The sequence below is a fragment of the Chrysoperla carnea genome, chromosome 1 (genome assembly GCF_905475395.1).
Source record: "Chrysoperla carnea chromosome 1, inChrCarn1.1, whole genome shotgun sequence".
Taxonomy (NCBI): Eukaryota; Metazoa; Arthropoda; class Insecta; order Neuroptera; family Chrysopidae; genus Chrysoperla; species Chrysoperla carnea.
In genome coordinates this window covers 67457978-67482268 of record NC_058337.1, presented here as the reverse complement: position 1 = coordinate 67482268, position 24291 = coordinate 67457978, and the positions used below count along the sequence as shown (strand labels likewise).

The window sequence follows — 24291 nt, the reverse complement described above, 5'->3', positions numbered from 1 at the left end:
TAGAATTTGAAAAAATATCTTGACGAAGGGTTTTATTATGATCTTAAGAGTTTTTATTCATAATTAACCACAATTGTAAAAGTGCCTTAGCTAGTAGCCATATTGAGTAGAGGCAGCATTAGTAAACGAGAAAGTACAACAGTAGAAAAAGTACCTTCGTATCCAAACATTTACATGAGACATAAACAAATTTCTGTGTTTAATAAACTTTTACACTTGTTCTATTCATTAAAAATGCAACAAAAGTAAAGTGATAAATTTTTTTAACATGTATGTTTTTTATACTAATAATCTTACTTTTGCTTTCACATTACGCACCTTAGAATACCTACCTAGCAAAATATTACGATCTTGAATTTATTCGACATTACTTTGGCTTCATAAGTTATGGTCGAATAACCTTCATATTGTAAACAGTTTTCAATATTGATTTTAAAGCATTAAAGTATTAATAATTTTTTTAATGTAGACTCGGAAAGGCGGCCATCTACTACTACAAGTACAATACAACCGTACGCTTATGGTCATCCAGATCGTGAAAAATTAGCATTGGATATATCTGCTTTAAAACAGCAATATGCCAAACTAAGGGAGCGTCAACGTCAAGCACATATCATTTTAACTGCAGCTTGTGCTCGACAACCAATAAGTAAGTTATATCACTAACAAAATAATTAATAGTGTAAGAAAAGAAAATGGTTGAATGTTTCGCAATTCATAAAATAAGATATTTGCAATCATTCCCTATACAACAATCGTAGACGATTCTTTTAAGCTATATAACTTGCTGTGTCCAATCCGTGCTCTAAAATGTGTTGTGGGCTCTTGGACCATATAATAAATGATACTACATAAACTTAATACAATATATATAATCAATAAACAAAGAACATAAATAAACCACACTATATAAAAATATCAAAAAATTAAAAACTTAAACGCCCTTATTAGTCAGTTAAAAACTCGATAAATCAAATTATTTAAGATTTCTCTTGGTTTTTAATTTATCGAGATCTTATTATATTTGAAACTTTAGAGAGCATTGTATCCTGTTAAATACCAGCGAACAAAAAATTATTATGAATTAGCTAATATTTTCAAACTATTTTTTTCTCTAATAAAAATAGCAACTAGCACACTTTCTAAGGATATAGATTTTGAACTATAATTAGTCACGAGTATTTTAAGACGAAAAACAAGCCGATCCGTTAAGTTTCCACAAAATTGGCGCTCAATTTGACACGACTAACAAGATTATTTAATTAATTAATCGTTTTTTAAGATTTTTAAAATTGTTATTGATATTTTCACTATGTTTATTATCATTTTCTTTTATTATTTTCTATCATTTTAAACATTTGTGTAACATTCAATCATTTTTTATTCACTGTGGCTAGTTATTTACCCCGAAAAAATGGATCTGGAAGCCACACAAATCAATTATTTTCTCACTTATTGAGATTCTTTTAAACAACATTCACATTTACTGCGAAATAAAACATCTTGTATTTTTTTACCGACTTCAAAAAAGAAGAAGATTATTTTACTTTATGTATGTTCACCGATTTCTCCGCCAATAGGCCTTTTCATTTATTTGCTATTGTTTCGGACAGTTATTTTGTGACATTTGTCCGAAACAAGACAAAACCACTTTTATAAATAAAATTGTCTGAAAAATGTTCTGTTTGGAAGGGTATACTCTCCAAGTGGCTCCATAATTGTTTCCCGATTATATAATCACTAATTTCCTTGTTAGCAATTACGCTTTGTAAACTTTTTGATAATATTGTAGCGGAGAAACTGTCTTAAAACAAAATCCAAGACACGGAATATCTACCCTAAAATATAACGAATTTAAAAAGGATAGCCACTTATCAGATTTTTTCAGTTTTGTATTAACCATCGTTGATGAAAACGGTGATTAGATCCAATTTGCCAATAAATAAAATGATTATTTATCGAAGTGAATGAGAATGAAAATGATCGGAGTGGGCCTGAATTACTGTTTGAAGGAATTTTAGAAATTGATATTAGTGGCGACCAGATCAGACTTATGTCTCAGATCAAAGTTTTTCTGGCTGTATACTTTATAATCGAGGAGACACTGGATGGATATTTTAATACGTTATAATTTTAGATCACTCTCCAAATCCAGCACCAATCGCAATGAATCACCTGCTCTTGGGTAAAAGTGCAATATTAAGTGTTCGTGGTCGAAGATTAGGCCCACCGCAAGGAGCTGTTCCACCATCCCGTTCACAAAAGAAAGCCCAAAAATCATCATCACCAAAAGAAAATGGAGAAACAATACATTGGAAAGATACAGCTAAACGACGCCCATCACGACAATATTCACAAGAAGAATTACAAAAGGATCGTATGCCGCAAAGTAATTCAGCAGAAACAATTGAAACAATCTCATCACATCACCATAGTGGTGGAGATAGTTCGTCTAGCTATTCATCGGATCAAGACGATGACGAAGACGATGCAAGTAGTACTTCCACGGAATTGTGTGATGAGCCCGGGCGTGTTAGTGATATTGACGATTTAGCAGATATACCTAGTGATGTAATAATAGATAGTGATGTTAACTTAAGGACAAACAATTCATCTGACGTTATAAAATCTGTGTCAGAAAGTAAATTAGATGAAGTGAAAGAAATGGCAAATTTAATTACACATTCATTTTCAGAATCAGTATTAAGACCGGAATGTACCATGACTGAATTTAATGAGAATCGAAATTTAGAAAACATTGAAGAAAATGAAACATCTTCCGAACCAGAAAAAAGTTATTTGAGCAATATATTAGAAAATGATGAAGAAATTAATCAAATTTTAGAAAAATGGAATTCCCCGAAGAAGGAAAATGATGAAATTTATAAACCGATTTCTGATCTTATTGAAACGACACCTGACCCAGTTGCAAGTTCACCGCCAAAAACTCCTGTAGAAATTTTAATAGATTTCGAACAGGACGTCTCAGAAATTAAAGAGAAGGATATTCAAAAAAGTAATGTCGATATAGTACAGTCTCCACAAATTGAAGCAATAAATAATGATGGTGAAGCAAAATTGATACCATCACCCGAAAGTGTGATTAAAGTGAAACCAAAGTTTGAAACATCTCGAAGTATAGAGGTTTTGCGTGAAAATCAAACAATACTGGATAATTATCTAAAACAGCAAGGTTTAAAAGTAAAAGAGTCTGATGATGAAGAGGCAGATAGCCAAGAAAAAAGTGTATATTCAAGTTTATTCTTTTCTGAGACATTATGTTCGACTAGCAACAATAGTGATAGAAAAAATATTATTGGACAATCTGAAAAAAATTCTTATGATAATAATGTGATCCTAGGGGATACTACAAATAATTTAGACATAAATAATAGTGAAACAGAGCCAAATTTTGATAATTTTGTGTTACAAAGAAGTGCTTTATCGTCAAATACTTGTGTAAATAAATCTGGTGCCTCAACTCCTGTTAATTATTTCGATTTTGCAAAATATTTACGAGATCGTGGAATCGATCTATCCCCAGAAGATATCTTAAAAATTCAACAAAGTCCTCCTGATAAAGTGAACGATATTTTAGAAAAATTAACACCGATATCACCTAAATCATTTCCCCCGCAAATTGAAACAAACGATCTGAGTAGAACATTGGAACCATTTAATTTAAAACTAAATACTCCAGAAGAAGTAAGTAGTACACCGCAAAGAGAAACATCTGATTTTGAAAAATTTTTAGAAGAGCGTATAAATCTCATCAAACAATTAAGTTTAGATAGTATGTCTTCAACTAAAGTAAGATTTGATAGTGGATCCGATTGGCATAAAACGCCAAGTACAGATGATCAGTGTACAGACCGAAAATTTTCAATATCCTCAGAAACTGGTGAAGAGAAAGATGATGTTTTTGAACATAATGAAAGTTTGTCACCAAAACCTTCATCACAAGTGGAAGCTAGTTCAGATCTTAGCCCAGGAACATTAGAAATAATAAAAAAATATGAGGAAATATTTGATAAAAAATCCGAACAAGTTAAAACACCAGAGGGCTCAACTTCACCAGATCAAAAGCCAAAAGCAAGACTGAGTTTTGAGAAACAAATTTCTTTAGATAGCCTTAGTATACCAGAAGAACGCTTAGAAACAGGACGACGTAATAGTGAACTAGCATTAAAAATCATACAAGAAAATTCAATGATCTTACATAAAATTCTACAGTGTCAAACACATTCAATCGACGAACTTGATGAAGATTTAAAAAAATCTTCTCCTGAAATTGATGTAAAGTCTACGAATTTATATCAAGCAACTGATGATGAGAAATTAAGACGCAATTCGGAAATAAAAGATTTCGATGTAACATTTAAATGGGATCCTGGAGTTTATGACGACAATAATATCGAAACAGATCAACGGTCTACCACGCCTACTAACAATTGTGAGCCGATGGTAACATCACCAACGAATGAAATTAGTGGTAGCAACACCTTATCTAGACCAAGTAGTTTTTCCCAATTACAATTTCCATCATTGGCATCACCAACAAATAAAAAGAAGACACCCTCACCAATAGATAATTTTAATCCATTTCCAGTTCGCTCCACAATACGACAACATAAAGATGTAGGCCTTAAATTAGGCCTTTATAAAGACTTAAGTCCTCTGAAGTCACCGACAAAATAATAATAACTTTATTGTGTTCACAATAAATAAAGAACACACTTTTTTAATTGCATAATAGAGAATATTTTTTTAATTTTATCAAAACGGAAAGAGAAAAATTTCTCTTTGTAGATATGATTTTTAAATGAGTACCTTAACGCTTTACTTATCAATTCGAGCCGTTGTACTACCTACATGAATATAGTTCATACTATTTTAGAAAAAGCTTTTTGGATTTTGTGGGGATTTATGAAAACACGAAAGGAAATATGAAAAAGTACATATACTATACATTAATGTAACGGTTACCTACCGTAAATTATTTCGTTAATATCGTTTAAAAATTATGTGTAAATGTTTCAATTTCGGAAAACATGTCATAGTATTATTAAATTTAACTTGTTGTGGCGTAATAAGTTTGTACAAAGAGAACGCTAATAACTAATGCATAAAACACGATATTTTGTATTATTTAAACTTTAAATGTTCATTGTTTTTATCCTTCGAATAAAAAGTAGGTTCTTAATAAATTTTATGAGTTCATTATAAATCCCGATAAAATCAACCGAAGTTAGTTTTGGGAATGGTCTTGTTACGTTTTTGTTTGCCTATTAAATACGTGTATGTTGTCAGTTAAACCGTTTGTATAATAAAAAAATTGTTCGAAAAAATAAAAATACATAAGATGATAATCTATGAATAATTAATTATAAACAAACACAATAAATAATATTTTTGGCTCAGTTATTAATAATAATAATTTTATTTTAGACAAGATTATACATACCTATATATATTATATAAATAATTAACTTAAGTTCTAAATAAACGCCATATTTGAAATAAAAAAATATTTTGCATTTTTATTTTTCTCTAACGAAAGAATTTAAAAATCGGGTAAAATCGGTGGACATGTACATACTAAATGTTTATCTCCATAAATATCATCAATGCGTCCAACAGTTGGCCATATTTTATTCTCTCCTTTTACAAAAGGCTAAAAGAAATAAAAATTTTAATATTTTCAAATTAAACTAAAAATAATTTTAATATACTCACAGCTGGAAATGCAGCTTGTTCCCGTGAATACGGACGGTTCCATTCACTAGCCAAAACTTGTTCTTGTGTATGAGGTGCCATTTTCAGTGGATTTATTCGAATATCCATTCGACCTTCTTCAATTTCACGAATTTCTTCACGAATACTGATTAACGCTTCACAAAAGCGATCTAACTCGTCTTTATCCTCAGATTCAGTAGGCTCAATCATTAAGGTACCGGCCACTGGCCATGACATTGTGGGTGCATGGAAACTATAATCCATTAAACGTTTGGCAATATCGGCAGCTTCTATATTTGCAGTTTTCTTTAAATCACGTGTATCAATAATGAACTCATGCGCAACCAAATTCGATTTAACCCCTTTAAATAATGTTTTATAGTGATTTTCTAAACGTTTGCTCATGTAATTTGCATTTAAAATTGCTACTTGTGTTGCTTTTCGCAATCCTTTAGGTCCCATCATTTTAATGTACGCCCAAGATATTGGCAAAATTGCGGATGATCCAAATGGTGCTGCACTTACAACACCAAATGATTTAGCTTCATCGCCCAAATCAGCCATTGGATCAACTACGGGATGGCTTGGTAAATATGGTGCAAGATGTGCTTTAACTCCAATGGGGCCCATACCAGGACCACCTCCGCCATGAGGAATACAAAATGTTTTATGCAGATTTAAATGGGATACATCACTTCCATAATCACCTGGGCGGCATAAACCCACTTGAGCATTCATATTTGCACCATCCAAATATACTTGTCCACCGTTGTCATGGATAATACTGCAAACATCAGCAATAGTTTCTTCGAAAACGCCAAAAGTTGAAGGATATGTAATCATCAAACATGATAAATTTTTCTTAAATTTTTCCACTTTAGCTCTTAAATCTTGCATATCAATAAGGCCATCTTGTGAAACTCGAATAGCTTCAACTTTCATACCCGCCATCTGGGCACTAGCCGGATTTGTTCCATGTGCACTAACTGGAATTAAACAAATATCACGATGCCCTTCACCCATTGCCTCATGATACCCTTGAATTGCACGTAATCCAGCATATTCACCTTGTGCTCCGCTATTGGGTTGGAATGATATACGATCGTATCCTGTGATTTCACATAAATCCTTTTCTAATTCCTTAAACAGCTGGAAGTAACCGCGTGATTGTGATAAGGGAGCAAACGGATGAATGTCAGTAAAATGATTAAAGGAACAAGGCATCATTTCTGTAGTAGAATTTAATTTCATGGTACATGAACCAAGGGGTATCATTGTATGAACCAATGAAATATCTTTATTTTCTAAGCGTTTCATGTATCTTACAATCTGAGATTCGGAATGATGGGCATTAAATACTGGATGTGTTAAATAGGATGAACTACGTTTGAATTCACTATGCATTAAACTGTAATTCGATACTGCTGGTAATTCGGAAACTTGTTCAATAGATTTAGTACAACCAAATATTTCTAATAAATCGGTTACATCTTTAAGTGTTACAGTTTCATCTAAAGATATTCCTATTGAATTATCCTCGTTGTACCTTAAGTTAATTTGTTTTTCATTAGCTTTATCTTTAATTTCATCAATTGAAGTTTTTGGCACCACTGTTATAGTATCAAAGAATACCCCTGTTTTCACTGTATGTCCAACATCCTTTAACCCAGCATTCAAAATTAAGGTCATATTATGAACACGTTTAGCAATATCTTTTAATCCTTTTGGACCATGGTATACAGCAAACATTGCTGACATGTTGGCTAACAAAGCTTGGGCTGTACAAATGTTACTGGTAGCTTTATCTCTTCGAATATGTTGTTCTCGTGTTTGTAAAGCTAATCGATATGCATCGTGACCAGACGCATCTCGTGTGACGCCAATCATACGACCAGGCATTAACCTTACTAGTGATTGGTTGCAGGCAAAAAAACCAGCATGAGGACCGCCGTATCCTAGTGGTACGCCAAACCTTTGTGATGTACCTACAGCAATATCTACGCCAAATTCAGCTGGTGGGCGAAGTAAAGTTAAGCTTAATAAATCCGTAGCACAGCATACAAGAGTCTAAAATAAAACAGACAAAATAAAAAATTTCTTTTAAGCAAAATGGGTTTATTAATTTAAACTTACGCCATGATCATGTGCAGTTTCAGCCAATTTAGTAAAATCTTTAACACATCCTTCGGTATCTGGATACTGAAATAAAATTCCAGAAAAGTCACGATTTGTTAAATCTGCTTCAAATACATCACCAACTTGGACACTTAAACCAAGTGGTGCCAAACGTGTTTGGACGACAGATATGGTTTGAGGATGCAATTTATTGGACACAAATAGTTTTTTTCGTTTATTCTGCCTGAAATATGTTGAAAAATTGAATTCCTAATCTAAAAAGTATTAATTGCAAATTCTTACCTGTAACATAACGACATTGCTTCGGCTGCCGCAGTACCCTCATCTAGTAATGATGCATTCGCTACTTCCAAACCAGTCAAATCAGCTACCATTGTTTGATAATTTAGTAAACTTTCTAACCGACCTTGCGCTACTTCTGGTTGATATGGAGTATATTGCGTTGTCCATCCAGGATTTTCAAAAATATTTCGCATAATTGCGTGAGGAACACAACAATTATGATATCCCATTCCAATATATGATCTCCAAATTTGATTTTTTTCCGAAATTTCCTTAATACCTTTTATTAAATCATATTCGCTCACTGGATCGTCAATATTTAACGATCTATTTAATTTAATACGATTTGGAACTGCATTATCAGTTAACTCATCCAGTGTCTAAAATAAAATAAGGTTCTAAAAACGAAGCCTCTATATTCAAATTCTCTTAACAACCAAATTCTTCAGTGTGTATTTCTCGGTCGAGTAGTCGAGTATTCGTACCGTGTATGAGCATTCTTGGCGGCGTTGTCCATGGTAACGATACACTACTTTATTTATATAATTGTGTGGATAGACATATAATTCTATGGTTTGTATATACGGTTTACGTTGAAAATTTAATAATATTTTTTATCAAATTTAAATAAGTAATTATTTACATTTAAAAAAATTTATTTATGCAATTTCGTTTCTGATTTTCACATTTTGTAATACAACAAGTTTAATTAATTGGTTAAACAAATTTTGGTTAATACATGACTATAATTTATTAGTTTTATAAATTCTAGAGTTAAGGAATATAATTTTCTAACATTCTGTATAAAGGTACAATTATATCAAGATACTCACCTTGTAACCTACTAAATCCAACATTGCGATAATATCATGTTCACGAGGTCCAATATGACGACTTTGAAATTCCTCACGTGTTGGGAATAACTTTTGTAATTTTTCCGATTTACTGCCATCACAACTAATACACCGTTTGGCTACATTTAAAATATTTTGAAAATTAGCTCCAGGTAATTGATCACGACATGCAACAAATAACGTTGCCGTTAATTGACGATTTGCTAAAATTCGCTGCATTTTTGTTAAAAATAATGTTCACTTAGTTGGAGTAAGTATCTTACTACTTATTTTTAAGAAATATGGAATAATTGATAAAGCAATTATTTAAATTTGATAAGAGTTAATTTTATTATTTGTTTTTTATTAAAATTTTATTCTGAATGGTAATCTCCATTATTATTAAGGGTCATCTCATTCTCAACTATAATATTATGTAGTTTGTTTTTTTAGTCAAATTGTTTGTGATAAATATTTCACGGAGAATTTGTTATTTAATGTAAAATGTTTGAAAAATATTTTTGTGTGAAGTATTGAAATAAATATTTTTAAATAGAATACGTAAGTCGGGTCGTTTAATTTAATTTGCCAAAAAAAATTTACATATTAACTTATTATTATTAACCTATGATCCTTATGTGATAACAAAGGCCTATGACATATTGAGTAATATTGAATTTAGATTTCAACATTGGGAAAAATTGGATATATCAGGGGTGGATTAACATTAGAAACAATAAAAATAAATGTTTACATCGTAAAAGTGGCGATCGAAAGATATCATTCGTAATTTAATTGAAATTTGAACTCATTGTAAAAAAATTTAAGAGGATCCAAAAAATACGAATTGAATATCGTATTGATTTTGATGGATATTAAAAAATATATTATTTAGAAAGGATTCAGCTAATTAAAGTTTTCGAGATGCTTCGAAATTGCCAATTTATAATATGAAAATTCTATGGATTTAAGCTGAAAATATAATTTTTAGGGTATTATTTTTTTTTATTTGCTGAAGAAACGATAACTTATAGATATTGTAACAGAAAAAAGTCAAAATAGTCGTTTCATCGTTTTTTTTTTAAATCAGGATGCAGTAATACTATAATCTGAGCTTCATAGCCTACTATTTTACTTAAAAAACCAGCTCCGCTCTCTTAGTCAATTGTTGGAATTTTAAACAAAAACACCAGAGAGAAGTTTTTTGATGTACCAGGGTTTGTATTCATGATAAATGGTTACGTTTATGTTACGTTGCAATTTGCAGGGTTCTATTCTCAAATATTACTTCTTCAACTTCCCCGGTAGATAACACTATTTTTATGTTTGTGTCTTTGATAAATTGTTTATGATGGAGAAATAGCCGGTTTGTCAAAAATAAAATAAAAGTCAATTTCCAACCACAATACTTTTAAAACATTGAAATAAAATATTCTTTTTAATTATTTAAGATTTTAATTAAATGCAAACGATATTATAATAAATTTTACAAAATATCAACCAACAAAATGAAGCTGGTAAGAACTACGTTGCACAATATTTAAGTACAAATATGTAAAAATTCTTAAATTATTTTTAAAATAAAATAAATTTTGATAAAATTTCTATTAGAAATAAATACCTGAGTAAGTTAAGAAAAATTACCAGATTATTCAAATTGTAGAATTGCTGTACGCTTCAAGAAACAACAGTTTGATAGAATGTGCAATTGTATGAAGCACACTCCACTTAAATTTTTTGTGTGTTTTTAGTATTGTTTAAGCAGCGACCCAAATAAACCATGTTCTGTATTATGTTTCAACGAGTTAACAGTAATGTTAGATTGTGGACTTTCGTCTCAAACAATTTTAAACTTTCTACCAATGCCATTAGTTCCAAACGCAAGATTAACAAATTTACCAACTTGGAATTCAAGAGATTTAGGTGAAACTCAATTAGAAGGCGTAAGATAAACTAAATTTGACTTTATGAGCTTTAAATACCTTAATTATTCATACCTCTTAAAAAATATTTGTCATTTGTAGGAACTAAAAGAATGTTGTGGGAAAGTTTTCGTCGATTCACAACCGGAGTTCAGTCCTCCATTGGATAATTTAATTGATTTTTCTCAAATCGATGTTATTTTGATATCAAATTACATGTGTATGCTTGCATTACCTTTCATTACCGAAGGAACCGGATTTAATGGTGTTGTTTATGCTACCGAACCAACTTTGCAAATTGGAAGGTATACTGCATTAACTTGGGGCGTTAATTTTTGAATTAATAGAATTGATTTAGATTTTTTCTAGAAGAATTAGTTGAATTCATTACACAAAGTCCAAAATCGACACATGCAACACAATGGAAAAACTTATTACATATTTTGCCTCCTCCGTTGTCTGAAAGTTTACGTCCAAAATCATGGCGTCATATTTACAATATGGACGCAGTGAATTCATCATTGTCTCGTGTACAAATGGTTGGATATGATGAAAAACTAGTAAGTTTTGTTAAATAATTGCTCTGAAATATTTTCATTAATGCTTACTACAATTTTAGGATGTGTATGGAGGTTTACAGGTAATCGCTGTTAGTTCTGGATATTGTTTAGGGTCGAGTAATTGGATAATGAGTACTGAACATGAAAAAATTGCATATGTTAGTGGATCATCTACATTAACAACACATCCAAGACCTATGGATCAAGCGGCGTTAAGAGCCGCAGATGTGCTAATAATGACTGGATTAACACAAACTCCTGTTTCAAATCCTGATGGAATGCTTGGATTATTGTGCATGACAGTTGGTAAAAATAAAAAAAATTATTTGTTTTTTGATAGCTTTTTAACTATGAACTTTTTTTAGCAATGACTTTACGGGCTGGTGGAAGTGTATTAATTCCATGTTATCCGTCAGGAGTTGTGTATGATTTATTTGAATGTTTATCTTCAAATCTGGATAGTGCTGGAATGTCTACCATACCCATGTATTTCATTTCACCTGTTGCTGATACCTCTTTAGCATATTCCAATATATTAGCGGAATGGCTTTCAACTGCAAAACAAAATAAAGTCTATTTACCAGAAGAACCATTTCCACATGCATTTTTAGTAAAAAATTCTAGATTGAAACATTTCAAACACATTTATTCGGAGGGATTTAGTACTGATTTTCGACAACCTTGTGTGGTATTTTGCGGTCATCCTGGTCTTCGATTTGGAGATTCTGTTCATTTTATTGAGATGTGGAGTAATAACGCACAGAATGTTGTTATTTTCACTGGTAAAAAACAGCAAATCTAATTTTGTCTCCTTCATTTAAGCTCTTTTTTTTTCCTTACAGAACCAGATTTTGATCACAACGAAGCCGCAGCTCCATTTCAACCAATGGCAATGAAAATTCTACATTGTCCTATCGATACTTCATTAAATTTTACACAAGCAAATAAATTAATACGTGATTTAAAACCTGGTGCTTTAGTTGTACCTCATTGTTATACTTTACCGCCAGTTACTGCACCAAATCGTACAGATTTAGTAATCGATACTTCCGATAGGCCAGTATTAACATTTAAAAAGGGCGAAGTTTTAACATTACCCATAAAACGAAAGAAAAGTCGAGTGTATATAGATCCAAACATTGCTTCAAAATTATTTCCGCGTGAAATAAAAGCTGGTGTTAATTTATGTTCAATTACTGGGCATTTAGATGTTAAAGATAATTTAATAAACATCGAGGTAAAGTCAATTTTATTTGTAGTATAGAGGTAAAATCTAATTATGGACATTTTTTGTCGGTTTTTTCTTGATAAATAAAATAAGCGAGAAAAATTGAAAATAAAATAAGTATCTGGAACAAATGAGATAACTTTGTCGAAAATCAACCATTTAACAAAAGTGTGTATATTAAATCTTGATCCTGTACAAGGACGTACTGAGGCGAGGGCTGGACATGACAGCCTTGAGCATTTATCATTGATTTAAATCGTTAAGTACATTCTTATCATAAGATACTGTTGGATTTATGAAATTTTTTAACAAATCATGTATGATTTGCCACTCTGCAGACCTGTTTTGCTGGTGTGAAAGTTCCTGTTTTGCCTCTACCCCTTCCTTGAGTCAAGAGCTGATACGTCTATTGTTCTACATATGGAACTCCATTCTGCCTCTACATAATGTGTGATTTTTTACACGTTTTACGAAAACTGTGTTTTATCTCCTTAGCTGTTGGTTTTTTCGAAATATTATACCCATAAAAGTTTTTAGAATTAAAACCTCCTGTTATCGTAAAAAAATCCTCTTCTCATTAAAAAATGGTTTTCTTAAAGACACTTGAAAAAAAAAAACGTGTTGGTGGGGAATTCATGTTTAACATACATACCGTTTGTATACGATTGATTTCAACTCATTGTTATCTAATTTTTTTCGTGTTAATATTTATCTCATTTTCAAGAACAAAAAATTCTCAAATTAATCAATATTTGTAAAAGGTTATTTTTCGAAAAATGTGATCAACTTGTTTATTATAGGAAATTAAAATCGAAAAAAATGAAAAAGATGATATTACGTTTCAAAATACGGCCGATATCAAACATGAATTCGGATCTTTGGATGTTAACGATTTTGTACAAAGATTGTCACGTGAAGGTATTAAAGATGTAAAGGTTGAACCGGGACCAAGTGGAATTTTTATACATTTGGTAATTATTTAAAATTTTAATTTATTGAATATTTAAGAACTTTTAATTTATAGAATATTTGTTTTTATAGCCTAATGATGATACTTTAATTCAAGTTGATGATCATTCAACACACATTTTTTGTGAAGGCGAGCCTGAATTACGAATGTTACTACGAAATACTTTGCTGAATTGCTTAAAAAATTTTTAATTTGTAATATTTTTGTAATAAACGAAAAAAATTCAATTTGCTCATATCATATTTTTAAAATTTGACGAAATTTGAAGGAATAATCCCAAAAATAATTGAAGAAAAATAATTACTACACGAAAATGGTACAATAGTTGTTGCAATTTATAAATATACCTCTAGAAATTTTTGTATGGCTTTATTCAGCTTCCGTCTTTTTTCCTCTACGAAAATTGTGGTAAAATGAGCGTTATCTTTGACGAAGTCTAGAAAACTTGTTTATTGCGCCACAAGTTTATTATAATTGACGATTATCCATTTCCTTTTGTTATTGTAATAAGATTTTGTGCATCATTCAACAAAACACTCTTATAAAGAAAACATTATTGCGCATAAAAGTTCCTCTTAGGGTATCGGACGACGGACATCCAGTTTCAACAAATGTCGGACAAAATGATTTTTGTATTTTTTATTTAAATATTTTGATTTTAGAATAACCAAAATAAAATGGATACCGTAAACTGTGATTATTTTTAGTTATCAAACTTTGTGATAACCACAAATCTTGAAAAATAATGGGACATATTACATTACACTTAAAGATATTACAAATAAAGAAAAATGAAAGAAACCGCTTGTTAAAACCTCATGGAATGTGTTTCTTAGGAGTCAAATATAATTAGTAACGCATTACTTAGTGGCGAAAATGTTTCTATTTGTTAATAGACAATAAATTTTTAATTCAATGAAACGGTAAATGTTAAATTTGACTTAGAAAATTAATAAATAGGTAAGTTGAATTACGTATTCGTTATACATGTATAATAGTTTTCGATTATTTGACAAACTCTTAACATTTACGTCATACAAGTTGCTTAATTACAAATTTTTTAAGTGAACTTTAACATTGATCTTTTCGTTGAATTAAAAATTAATTGTTTATGTTAATGAATAAATAGCGTAGCATATTTGCGCCACTAACTCATGCGTTACTAATGATATTTGACACCTAAAAACACATTGCATGAAGTTTTAACAAAATACGAGCGGTTTCTTTCATTTTCCTTTATTGGCCGATTTTTGTAATATCTTTTACTGTACTAATAATTAAATAAAAACTAAAATTTAATGGAGTTTTCTTTTTGCATATCTATCATATATATATTGTGAGTGTTACTCCATGTTTAGGAAAACTTAGTGTCAGATTTTGGAAGGCTACAAATATTTTAGTTCGTATTTTAGATTTCAGCATTTTCAGATGTGAGGACAAGCCCTTACACAATTATAAGAATCTTCTTATGTGACAATGTAGCTCCTAATGAATAATTATCTAAAATTGAGTTCCAATCTTTTGTAAATTAAAAATATTATGTAGGAAAACTAAAAATTTCAAACATCGGACACAATGTAGCTATAATTCACTGTGATATTCGTCTATTTTACAAAATTCTTCAGGTCTCGTAAGAGGGGACGCCTTGGTACGGCAACTTTCGTAGAAGAATAAGTTTTGAAGGCGTCTGTGACAAGAATTTTCGTAAAAGAAAATAAAATTGTTTTAAGAAAGGTATATTATTATCAATTTTTACTTTATACAAAACTTTTATAAAATATACATCTGTTAAACAAAAACTAAATTTAAAAGAATCTTGATACCTTTAGATCGCGCATCTGAATTTGGCGGCGCTGATTATATCTCACTAATAGACCTTTTCATCATGTCATATGCGCAAGTGCAGAATTTATTTTTTCGTACTGACAGCAATAAGTAGGACTAAGATAGAAGATATTTGTTATGCATTTTATCACATTGGTTATAAATCATTTAGTACGAAACAAATGTGCATCGTGATTTTAAAATGAAAAGCCCTATTATTGCATGAAGTACTCATGGAACAAATTAATTTTGTTCTTTAATATCCGATAATTATAAATTGTAAACAACTTAACAATCACACAACGTATAAGATTACAGGCAAGAACAAATAGAGTGATGTATTGTATTCGGTCGTTGCGTACTTTGTACTGCCCATCAATCTGCATTTTATTTTCAATTTTTGTCTTTTGTTTTCAATCACTTAACATCGCTTTCTCTCTATATTCTGTACTTGTAATTAGTTTGGTTTGTTTTGATTGTTAAAAAGTTGTATCTTACATATTATATATATACAGTAGAATCTCGATAAGTTAAAGTCCAAGGGAAACAAAAAATATTTTAAGTTATAGAGGTTTTTAGTTATCAAGGGTCTATGTTATTGAATGCATCAGAAGGATGGGATGTTCTAAATTAGGGAATTCGGCATTTTTTTGTCTTTTACATTGAAGATTTCCTCCTGATTCTTGTTTCTTCAAGATTTCAGCTTCTTTTTAAATGATGAGAGACAATGTACTCTCATGTATTCCAAATTGAGCCGCAACTTCTTTCCTTTTCAATCCATTTTTCACTGCTTCTATAGCTTTTAATTTATCAGCGTAGGTGAGGGTTGTTAGTTTTCTTTTTGTACTCATTTTAAGACAGTTTTATCACACAGTAAGTAAACCGATGTTTCCAGAACAACAATCAAAAAACTTATGATGCAAGTAAGTCGTTGTCACAAAGCTAACCACCGCAAAGCTTTGAAGAATTTAGATAAAGCAAACAATAGGTAATGTTATTGTTTACGTTAACAAGTAAAAACGTGCAAGCAATAAATATCGAAACCATTTGTTTTGACACTCTTTCAAAATGACTCAATTTTATGTTATAGAGGTTGTGGAAACATTTCTTTTAGTTACTGAGGGCCTAACAGAAATTATTTATTTAAGTTATAGAGGTTGCGTATTTTAAGCTATAGAGGTTTTGGGCTCTGATGGGAAGGGAACGTAGTATTTTTTGAAGTAATTAAGGTTTTTATGTTACCGAGGTTTAACTTATCGAGATTCTACTGTATATATATATATATATATATATATATATATATATATATATATATATATATATATATATATATATACAGTTTCGGTCGGACACTAATTATTTCATTATACAATACACACGCACACATAGTACAATACACACACAATATACAACAGTATACAATACACACACACACACACAGATGTATAATGAAATAATTAGTGTCCGACCGAAACTGAAATTTCTACCGAAACCGAACCTTCAGTATCTGTCTCAGTTTTGGCCGAAAGGCTATTCCGTTGACAGATGCAACGAAGTTTCTCAGAACTAATTGCATGGTTCGGTCGATGGGCGTTTTGGGCCCATCGAATCCATTGCATGAGATCAAGAGTTAACTCTCCTTTTCTCTAGTCTTCTTGTGGTAAATAAAGGTCACTGTTAAAAAAAGTTAATTTGTATAGAGAAATTAATAATAAAATTGTGTACCTTTGCTGTAGTTGTAGTTTGTAGTGTAATCCATCCGTGGATACTCTTTTCGCTATGATATTGTGAGGGATTTATAGAGATATAAATATACCTATATATAGAAATTTGCAATTTTAAAACTGTTATAAATAAATTATAAAAACAATTGTTGAAAAAAATTATAAAAACAATTATACAGAAATAATTTCCCAAATAATATTTATACACACACACACACACACACACACATATATATATATATATATATATTATCTACAAATCATTCATCCAAATATCATTTGATTGCATGAAAATGATATAATAATCATTCTCCGAAAGTTCTACGATCGTCCCAAACCAATTGTATCATCCGTATGATATTTTGATGGCCGATGGACATAAGGTAAAGACCATGTGAATAATACCATCTGACAAACAAGAGTCGATATATATGTTTTATTTTGTATATATCATCTATGTTTGCGAAATCATTGAACTAGAATTGTAAAAATATATTTGTGGTATCAAATGGAAAACAACGCCACACTGTATACAAAGGGTACCTAATATAATTGTTTTTATCATCAACTTATTTAGATTCAACTATACGTAATAAAAATATACGCTTTTCGATTTTTTTAAAGATAAAAGTCACTGGAAAACTTTTTTAACCCAACAACTACGCCTCCATCACCAAAACTACAGAATATTAAATTAAAAAAAAAAAAACTTATCATAGAATTCGCCTCTTATAGTTTACAAGAAACTCGAGGAAACTCAAATTCATAGGAAAAATTTTTCTGTTAAAAATGCTACCTATCGGTTTTAGAGATGATATTTTCTGATACAAATACCTCCTGTCTCTTTTGTCACTCGACAGTAAAAGATAAGACAGATTTTAGCCAGACATAAATTCAGGGGCACTTTTCAGCTCATATATTCTTCCACCGTGAAGTGAACTGGCAGAACTGGCAGTTTCTAAATTCTCAATAATTCAAACTTTAGAAATAACTAAACTGACATTAGATAATTGGAGGCACAATATTTAAAATAGTCATGGTAATTCTAGTTAAACGAAAAGTATAGTTTCTTTTCCGTTGTTGTTTCAAACTATTTGAAACAACAATTCTACATTATAAAAAAATATGGCGGCAATATTTAAAATTTTTACCATATGATATAATATAATTACATTAATTTTATACAATTTTTGTAACATTTTTTAATTTTAAGGAAATGTTTCTTTATTTTATATGGAAAAATTTTTCATTATTTCAATTTTATGAAATTTATATTAGGTATTAATTATATATACATTTAAAAATATTTATTTCAAACATAATTAACATTTTGGGGGCACTCGTGCATCTAACACAGTTTGTAATTTGAACAGCTGAAAATACGATACTCTTCGGCCTTCAAATATCAATTTTTATTAAAGTCATATCAATATACTTTTATACAATTTACATTATTTAGAAAAATTTAAAGATCCGATGAGTTATCGTGTTGACAGACAGGCGGACAACCGAAAATGGACTAATTAGGTGATTTTATGAACACCTATACCAAAATTTTGTTCGTAGCATCAATATTTTTAAGCGTTACAAACTTGGAACTATACCTTGATATATTTTATTATACATGGTGATGGTACAAAACTTGGGATTGGGACTAAAGCTACTTTACTTTGATATATTTCATATATACATGGTATAAAAATAATAGTCAATATAAAGGCTTTCTAGCTGAAAAGAAATGCGTAACGTTTTTTTGTTTTAGCTGCGCTTATTGTACACATCTATTCAGTTACCAAACCAAGATCTCGTTTTACACAAAATTACGAATTTCATGAAAAGCAGGAAGAAAATTATAACTAACAGATCTGTTTAAAATAATCAATTTTCATATTTGACAATCAAAACGATTTTAAAAATCTTTTATTTACCCCCTCCCTTCATTTTGATTTTCCTCCCATAAAATAAATGGAAGATAGGTAAAAAAAAATTGATTTGATTGTCGTTGAAAACCAAAAAATATGAAAAAACGAAAATGTTAGTTTTGTTTAAAAAAATCTGCTCTTTACAACTGTTACTAGCTAGCAGAATTTTCCAGCTGGAAGTGAAGAAAACGGGGTTCATTAATTTTTTTAATCTCTCCAGAGTTAAATTCGCACCTGCCCGGTTTAAGTTATACTAAAAATTAGAACTCGATTCTAGAGGTTCTTATTGTCCTCATTCCCATGTCTGTAAAAGAACCTGCAACCTCACAAACAAAATCTTTGATTTGTTGCTTGTTGGTTTCTGTTATCCAACTTACGTTTAAATATTTCTACCAGACTTCGATATTTAACATAATGTTGTACGCCTTACTCTTTGAAATTAAACATGTAATTTTATTTGGTACGCATAAGAATTACACCTATGATAACCTGACATATTCGCGTTACATACGCATCGTATGATTTGTTTTTGTTATATTCTCTCTCACTCACTCTGAAAATGGGTATATTGTTTACTTTAGGTAGCTTTGTTGATAATTTTCATTAAAATGCCTCTAGTCCACAATTCATATATTGTTTGAATATTTCTTACGCTTCAATTGATACTCAACTCAATTTTTTATTTATTTCATGTCTGATCAATTATTGTGCATGTTTATAATTTTTATTTTTCCATTCATCTAATATTGATACCATATGTTTTGTTTTTATTTCTGAAATCATTCTAGAAAATAATAATTAATTCTAGAAATATTTATAACTATGAATAGTCTACTCAACAAGACGTTAATGTGGTTAATATGAAAATAAATGGAGACAAAATGGAAATATTATTAATTTCGCAGAATTTCGTTTATTTATACGTACATTGAGAATATTATATTATTAAAAAACTAAAAAACACGCTTGTTGCTTGTTCTAAGTATATATGTATAGTATTACTGGAGTAAATCTAAGCAAAAAAAGGCTGTTATATGGATTAAAAGTTCGAGCAGCGAAACTTTGGGGTTTTTCTTTTCACATCAAAATAAGTATTTTTTGAAATTTTTTACTTTCCCGGAGTGGTGCAACATGTTTAAAAAACAAAATGGCGTCAAAAATGGAATTTTTTTTAGAAATTTTATCATTTTTATTTTATATTCGCAAAAGGGGACATCGATGGATATCCAAATTTGGTAGGTTTGTAGTCAATGTTAAGAACTACTCCTCATATTTGGGGGGGGGGGTTTCGTCCCTTCCCCTCCCAGTTATATATATATGTATACATACATATGGTAAAACAGTTCATTTGACTGTAACTTGAAAAATATTTTATTGATTTTAATGAAACTAATATCAATAGTAGGTTTCATTACTTACAACTTTCGGTTAAAATTTTAGCGAAATCCGTTACATAGTTCGGCCAAAATTTCCAATTTAGTAAATTGTTTAAAATGGCTGCCATTTTATGCCAATTTGTCCTACGAGGTTAAATTTTTTTTAAATTGTAGCATTTTTTATTATCTTTCGATTTTATAATAAGTGGCTTACCCGTAAAATGACTCCTTGATCCATATTTTTGCGAAAAACGGAAAATTTAACACTTGGTAATCTAATGGAGAATGCTTTTAGCTATGTTTCAAGTACGAGTTTAGGGTGACGTACCCAAAAAATTTGTCGGGGGTTTTTTAAATTTTGTAAATTTCCCTTGTATTAGAAAGTTAACTCATCGATACATTTCAACAGTTTTGTAAATTAGTTTCAGCTGTTGTAAGTTGCTATGATTTCTTAATACTCATCTATTTATTCAATGCCTAGCCTGCTGAAACCCAGTGTAAGCCTATTAATATATTCGATAATTTATGATACAATTAAGGTATCTTTACTCAAAATACATTTAGGTATATATAAATTAAAATTTGCATAAAAAACAATTATTTTCAGAATATAAAAGTAGATCGTATAGGTAGGTAGGTACAGGTAACTTAAAAGACATTTTAAAATTTAATGAACTAAATATTCTAAAATATAAAATAAATACTTTATAAATTTAATCTAAATTTTATATAAAATAACGTCTATTAATTAAAAATGTCTAAATATATCATATTTATGTTATCATATAAATATTATTTTACTCTTGAACATTCTTTGTCAGGTGTTTTATGGTCTTTCAGTCAAAATGACTTTAATACTACCAGAATCTTAAGTTAGAAGGTCTGACGTTTAATGTTTAATATTCTCAGTATCAATTATATCAGTTCCAATCTCTCTTTCAATAATTAGTCAATGATATTAATTAAAGAACAAGAAATCAAGAAAACTTTACGTTATGTGTATTACGAATGTTACGACGCAAATAGCATATGGGTTGTATTATCTATGTAGGAATTTTTATTGATTGTATTATAAATGCAATGCATAGCTATGGACTGAAAATGAAGAAATAGTGCAGGAAACGAATGTTAAATCGACTTAATCAGGATCGACTAACTAATTGTTTTGATAATGAAAAGACTTTTATGTTTAACGTCTCATTTTGTTCGAATTGCTTAAGTTAGTTTGTGAACCTTAGTTACTCCCTTTTTCGGAAATTTGACTTTTATGCTCCCGAGTTTCTGAAACATATTTAAAAAATAAATGTGGATGAAAATACCATTCTGGAGGCTTTGAGTTTAAATAGATATATTAAGAAAAAGAAATGTTGTTATGAGAGAACCCTTAATCTGAATCTGGCCATAAAAAATATGAAAATTAAAAATGGCGGCCGGAAAATTCAATTCAATTTAACTACTTGATTAAAACAAATATATCAAGAAAATCATTTATCCTGTTGGTTTCCGAAGTCGCTGAATCTTAATCAACACTTAAAAAGTTAAAAAACTCACAATGGTGGTCGGAAAACTTAAAAATTGCAAAATGAATATATCACAAAAATAATGCTACCTAGGAGGTTTCCGTGATTGCTGGATCCAAATATGTACTTAAAAAATGTGAAAATTCAAAACAACGTCCGGGAAATTCTGTGTTTCGTCAAAAACCAAAAATGTTTTCTTGATAAATTTTGTTTTAATCTAGAAGCAAAAAAAAAAAAAATGAATGTTCACATTTTTATGGCCAGTTTCGAATTCAGTGTCCCCAAAAGCCACCAGATTTGTATTTTTCTTCTTATTCATTATTTTTAGTAAAAATCAAGCGTTAAAAGGACACAAACTAATTAAAGGTACTTTTTCCAAATTCAATTACGAACAAAATGAGAAGATAAGATTGATCTTATCTTCTCATTTTGGTGAACCGATTTTGAAATCGGTTCACTATAATAAGCCTTAATTTTAAATACATTCATTTCTTAAAGAAACAGTTCTTTGAAACGATATATGTGGCTACTTAGGTAGTCACATGGAGGCTACAAAATATATGGGTTAAATAAAAAAGAAATATCAATCATTTAGGTAACGAGAGTTTTTCCATTTTGAATCAAAGTCTAAATCAAGGTATCTGTCTATTTGTTTATGTATGTGCAGTATTATAAAATAGGAAAACTAAATTAATTATTGTTTACTAATTAAATAATAAAAGTCTGTATCAAAATGATTTTGGGTGATAATGTTTTATGATCACATACATCGCCACTGATATGGGATTTGTGATGATAATCATGTCATCGATATCCATGTTTGTATAGTATACTCTGTTTTTCTATTTCAAATAGAAAATTATTTATAGGTTATTGTACAGAGTTTTCCATTAAAATTGTAAATAATTTTTCAAGAGGTAGCAGGTATTTACAAAATTCTTCCGGCTAATGTATCTCTTTTCTGATAGTGCAATAAAGTGCTCTGAGTATTTTGAGTATAACAGAAGCCTTCTTTTATAAAGTAGTTGAAACTATTGAAAAAAAGATCATCTACTGGACTCTTTTTGTCTTTACAATTTTATTTTCCTCATAGATATACATACATTAGTGACCATCAGAATCATAAAAATTTAATTTTGCTCTATCACATCCAAATTTTATCCAATTTTGATAAACCAAGTATGTAATCCTACCAAGTTGGGGTCATAATTTTCAAATTTGTGATTCAAATCTAGATAAATTAATATAGCTCTAATAGGTTTCCAGATTGTGGAATTCTGATTCCGGAATTCAGCACATAAGTGATATCTAGCGAAAAACTGTCGTCACAGTTGAAAAGAATGACCCAAAATTAGTGGGATTCAAGAAAAATTCCAATTAGATCGGCTCAAATTTGCCTGTGTTATCAAAATATTCGAATTTTTTAACTTTATGACGTCATCAGAATCAAAAAAATTTAATTTTGCTCTATCACATCCAAATTTTATCCAATTTTGATAAACCAAGTATGTAATCCTACTAAGTTGGGGTCATACTTTTCAAATTTTTGATCCAAATTTACCTAGCTATAATCTAATCGAACAACAAATGGCAAATTTGAGTGAAAAAGACGTGTGATTCCGAACATTTTCTTATGCAAGAAATTGCTCAACAGGGCATGGGATAAACAACTCAAGTTTTTAGGACTGAAAAGGATGAAAAGGAATCTTTTTCGGTATTTATATCAATATTTTCAAATATTTCCCACCCAAGTTTCAATAATCTTCTTGTAAATGATTCACACCTAAGGGTAGGTAAATAGAATTGTGGGGATGAATTTCATAAATAAACATTTTAATAAAATGACGGACAATCTATATCTATATACTAACGCATTATATATAATTTTGTAGCAAAATTTTGTAACCAAAATTAATATTCAGATTTATGGTTAATGGTATGAGTTGTGGGTGAAAATGTGGTGACATTTAAACAGATTTTATTTAAAATTTAAAATTATTATTACTATTGTATGTATGATATGAGTATTTTACTAATATGATCCACCAAACAACACTCAACACTATCATGTCATCATGAACATGAAAAACCTTTCAATGTTTTATAAATTTACTTGTGCACAAGCATAATAAACATTATTATGTATGGCCTATAGTTGCAGTTGTTTGCAGTTTTCTATTTATATAGTTAATATATTCTTTAAAACTATCCTAAAAAAAATTAGTTATTATTTGTAAAAAATTCTGTTCGAATGTGAT

At 29.9% G+C, this 24291-nt stretch overlaps 3 protein-coding genes across 3 annotated transcripts in view; 2 read left to right on the top strand and 1 right to left on the bottom strand.

Moving 5' to 3' along the window:
• LOC123305678 overlaps window positions 1–5217 on the top strand; it is a 65233-nt gene extending 60016 nt beyond the window's left edge. The window contains exons 8-9 of the mRNA XM_044887460.1: window positions 470–649; window positions 2138–5217. Coding sequence (XP_044743395.1) covers window positions 470–649; window positions 2138–4698 — 2741 coding nt within the window. The 3' untranslated portion in view covers window positions 4699–5217. The remainder of the gene's footprint in view (window positions 1–469; window positions 650–2137) is intronic.
• A 295-nt stretch (window positions 5218–5512) lies between these two features.
• LOC123305270 (glycine dehydrogenase (decarboxylating), mitochondrial) lies at window positions 5513–9277 on the bottom strand. The gene is made up of 5 exons (XM_044886938.1): window positions 8988–9277; window positions 8155–8534; window positions 7870–8095; window positions 5737–7803; window positions 5513–5674 (listed from the first exon to the last, which is right to left on the bottom strand). Exons 1-5 carry the CDS (start codon window positions 9225–9227, stop codon window positions 5564–5566), a joined length of 3024 nt encoding a protein of 1007 aa, XP_044742873.1. The 5' UTR covers window positions 9228–9277; the 3' UTR covers window positions 5513–5563.
• Window positions 9278–10365: 1088 nt separating this feature from the next.
• Window positions 10366–13858, top strand: LOC123302582 (integrator complex subunit 9). The gene is made up of 9 exons (XM_044885568.1): window positions 10366–10504; window positions 10739–10930; window positions 11012–11214; window positions 11268–11469; window positions 11529–11775; window positions 11835–12251; window positions 12312–12706; window positions 13498–13668; window positions 13739–13858. Exons 1-9 carry the CDS (start codon window positions 10496–10498, stop codon window positions 13856–13858), a joined length of 1956 nt encoding a protein of 651 aa, XP_044741503.1. The 5' UTR covers window positions 10366–10495.
• The last annotated feature ends 10433 nt before the right edge of the window (window positions 13859–24291 follow it).

Excerpts from the sequence above, each read along its gene's own strand:
- LOC123305270 (XM_044886938.1), bottom strand. The coding sequence starts at position 9,227 with ATGCAGCGAATTTTAGCAAATCGTCAATTAACGGCAACGTTATTTGTT. Across the intron at positions 8,535-8,987 it reads TGGATTTAGTAGGTTACAAG|ACACTGGATGAGTTAACTGA; the intron begins GTGAGTATCTTG and ends ATTTTATTTTAG. Across the intron at positions 8,096-8,154 it reads GCAATGTCGTTATGTTACAG|GCAGAATAAACGAAAAAAAC; the intron begins GTAAGAATTTGC and ends AACATATTTCAG.
- LOC123302582 (XM_044885568.1), top strand. Across the intron at positions 10,931-11,011 it reads GTGAAACTCAATTAGAAGGC|GAACTAAAAGAATGTTGTGG; the intron begins GTAAGATAAACT and ends TGTCATTTGTAG. Across the intron at positions 12,252-12,311 it reads GAATGTTGTTATTTTCACTG|AACCAGATTTTGATCACAAC; the intron begins GTAAAAAACAGC and ends TTTTCCTTACAG.